This window comes from Lolium perenne, chromosome 5 (assembly GCF_019359855.2).
Source record: "Lolium perenne isolate Kyuss_39 chromosome 5, Kyuss_2.0, whole genome shotgun sequence".
Lineage (NCBI taxonomy): Eukaryota > Viridiplantae > Streptophyta > Magnoliopsida > Poales > Poaceae > Lolium > Lolium perenne.
The window spans coordinates 266,314,144-266,315,058 of record NC_067248.2 but is presented as its reverse complement, the minus strand read 5'-3'; the positions used below and the strand labels follow the sequence as shown (position 1 = coordinate 266,315,058).

Here is a 915-nt window from a genome sequence, read left to right as displayed (position 1 = left end):
CCCCGCGTGGAAGCCGATCGTCGCCGGCGCACAGAAACCGATCGTCGCACGGGAATTTGGGTCGACGGCGCCGGCGGCCAGCCACGGGAATTGATCACCCGGTGGTTGGCCTGTTCATCTTCATCTTTCTCACCTTTATATGCTTCACATCTCCTTCACCATTGCCACACATCTCTTCACATCTCCATCATCCTCTCCCAAAAAGCCCTCTCCCCATCGACGTTCCGGCCCTAATGGAGCACCTCGCGCGCGCCCTGGCTCCTCGATCTCGGATATACCACCTTATGGCCGAAGGGATGTCTTTCAAGATCACGGTCACTCTCCGTGCATCAAGAGTGGAGAAGTGGATCCGCGCCATCAAGAGGGACTTTCTCGACGCCGCACCAATCAAGTGCGTCGGCTTGGACTGCGAGTTCACCGACCCACGCGAGGGTAATCAGAGCGCCGCCGTCCTTCAACTCTCAGTGGCGACCGAGAATTTGGTCTTCCAGATTTGTTGGGCGGATGAAGTGCCACAACTGCTGAAGGATTTCCTGCAGGACAAGACCATCCGATTCTGCGGCGCGGCTATCGACAAAGATGTGGAAATGCTGAGTCCCTACGGTATTGATGTGGATTCAACCTTTAGTCCCGCCCTTTAGGTCCCGGTTGGAAAACCGGGACTAAAGCCCCTTAGGGGCCGGGACTGAAGGGCATGTCTCCACTAGTGTCTCTTCCTAAGTTGCCCATAATATTAAGGGTTAATTGAATAAATGTCACTTCAAGTCATGCCATTTTGACAAATGCCACTGCAATTTGCAATCTTCGAAAAATGCCACTTCAATTTTCCCATACTTCTATTGATGCCATTTCGACCATTTAGGCATCTTTTTGGTAGAAATTTTTTTCTTGTATTTCAATTGGTACGAAATTGTC

The 915-nt window shown here is 51.6% G+C and overlaps 1 protein-coding gene across 1 annotated transcript; it reads left to right on the top strand.

Moving 5' to 3' along the window:
• Positions 1-233: 233 nt before the first annotated feature.
• LOC127304437 (uncharacterized) lies at positions 234-641 on the top strand. Its single transcript, XM_051335126.1, has one exon. It carries the CDS (start codon positions 234-236, stop codon positions 639-641), a length of 408 nt encoding a protein of 135 aa, XP_051191086.1.
• The last annotated feature ends 274 nt before the right edge of the window (positions 642-915 follow it).

Coding starts and splice junctions, on each gene's coding strand:
- LOC127304437 (XM_051335126.1), top strand. CDS start 234: ATGGAGCACCTCGCGCGCGCCCTGGCTCCTCGATCTCGGATATACCAC.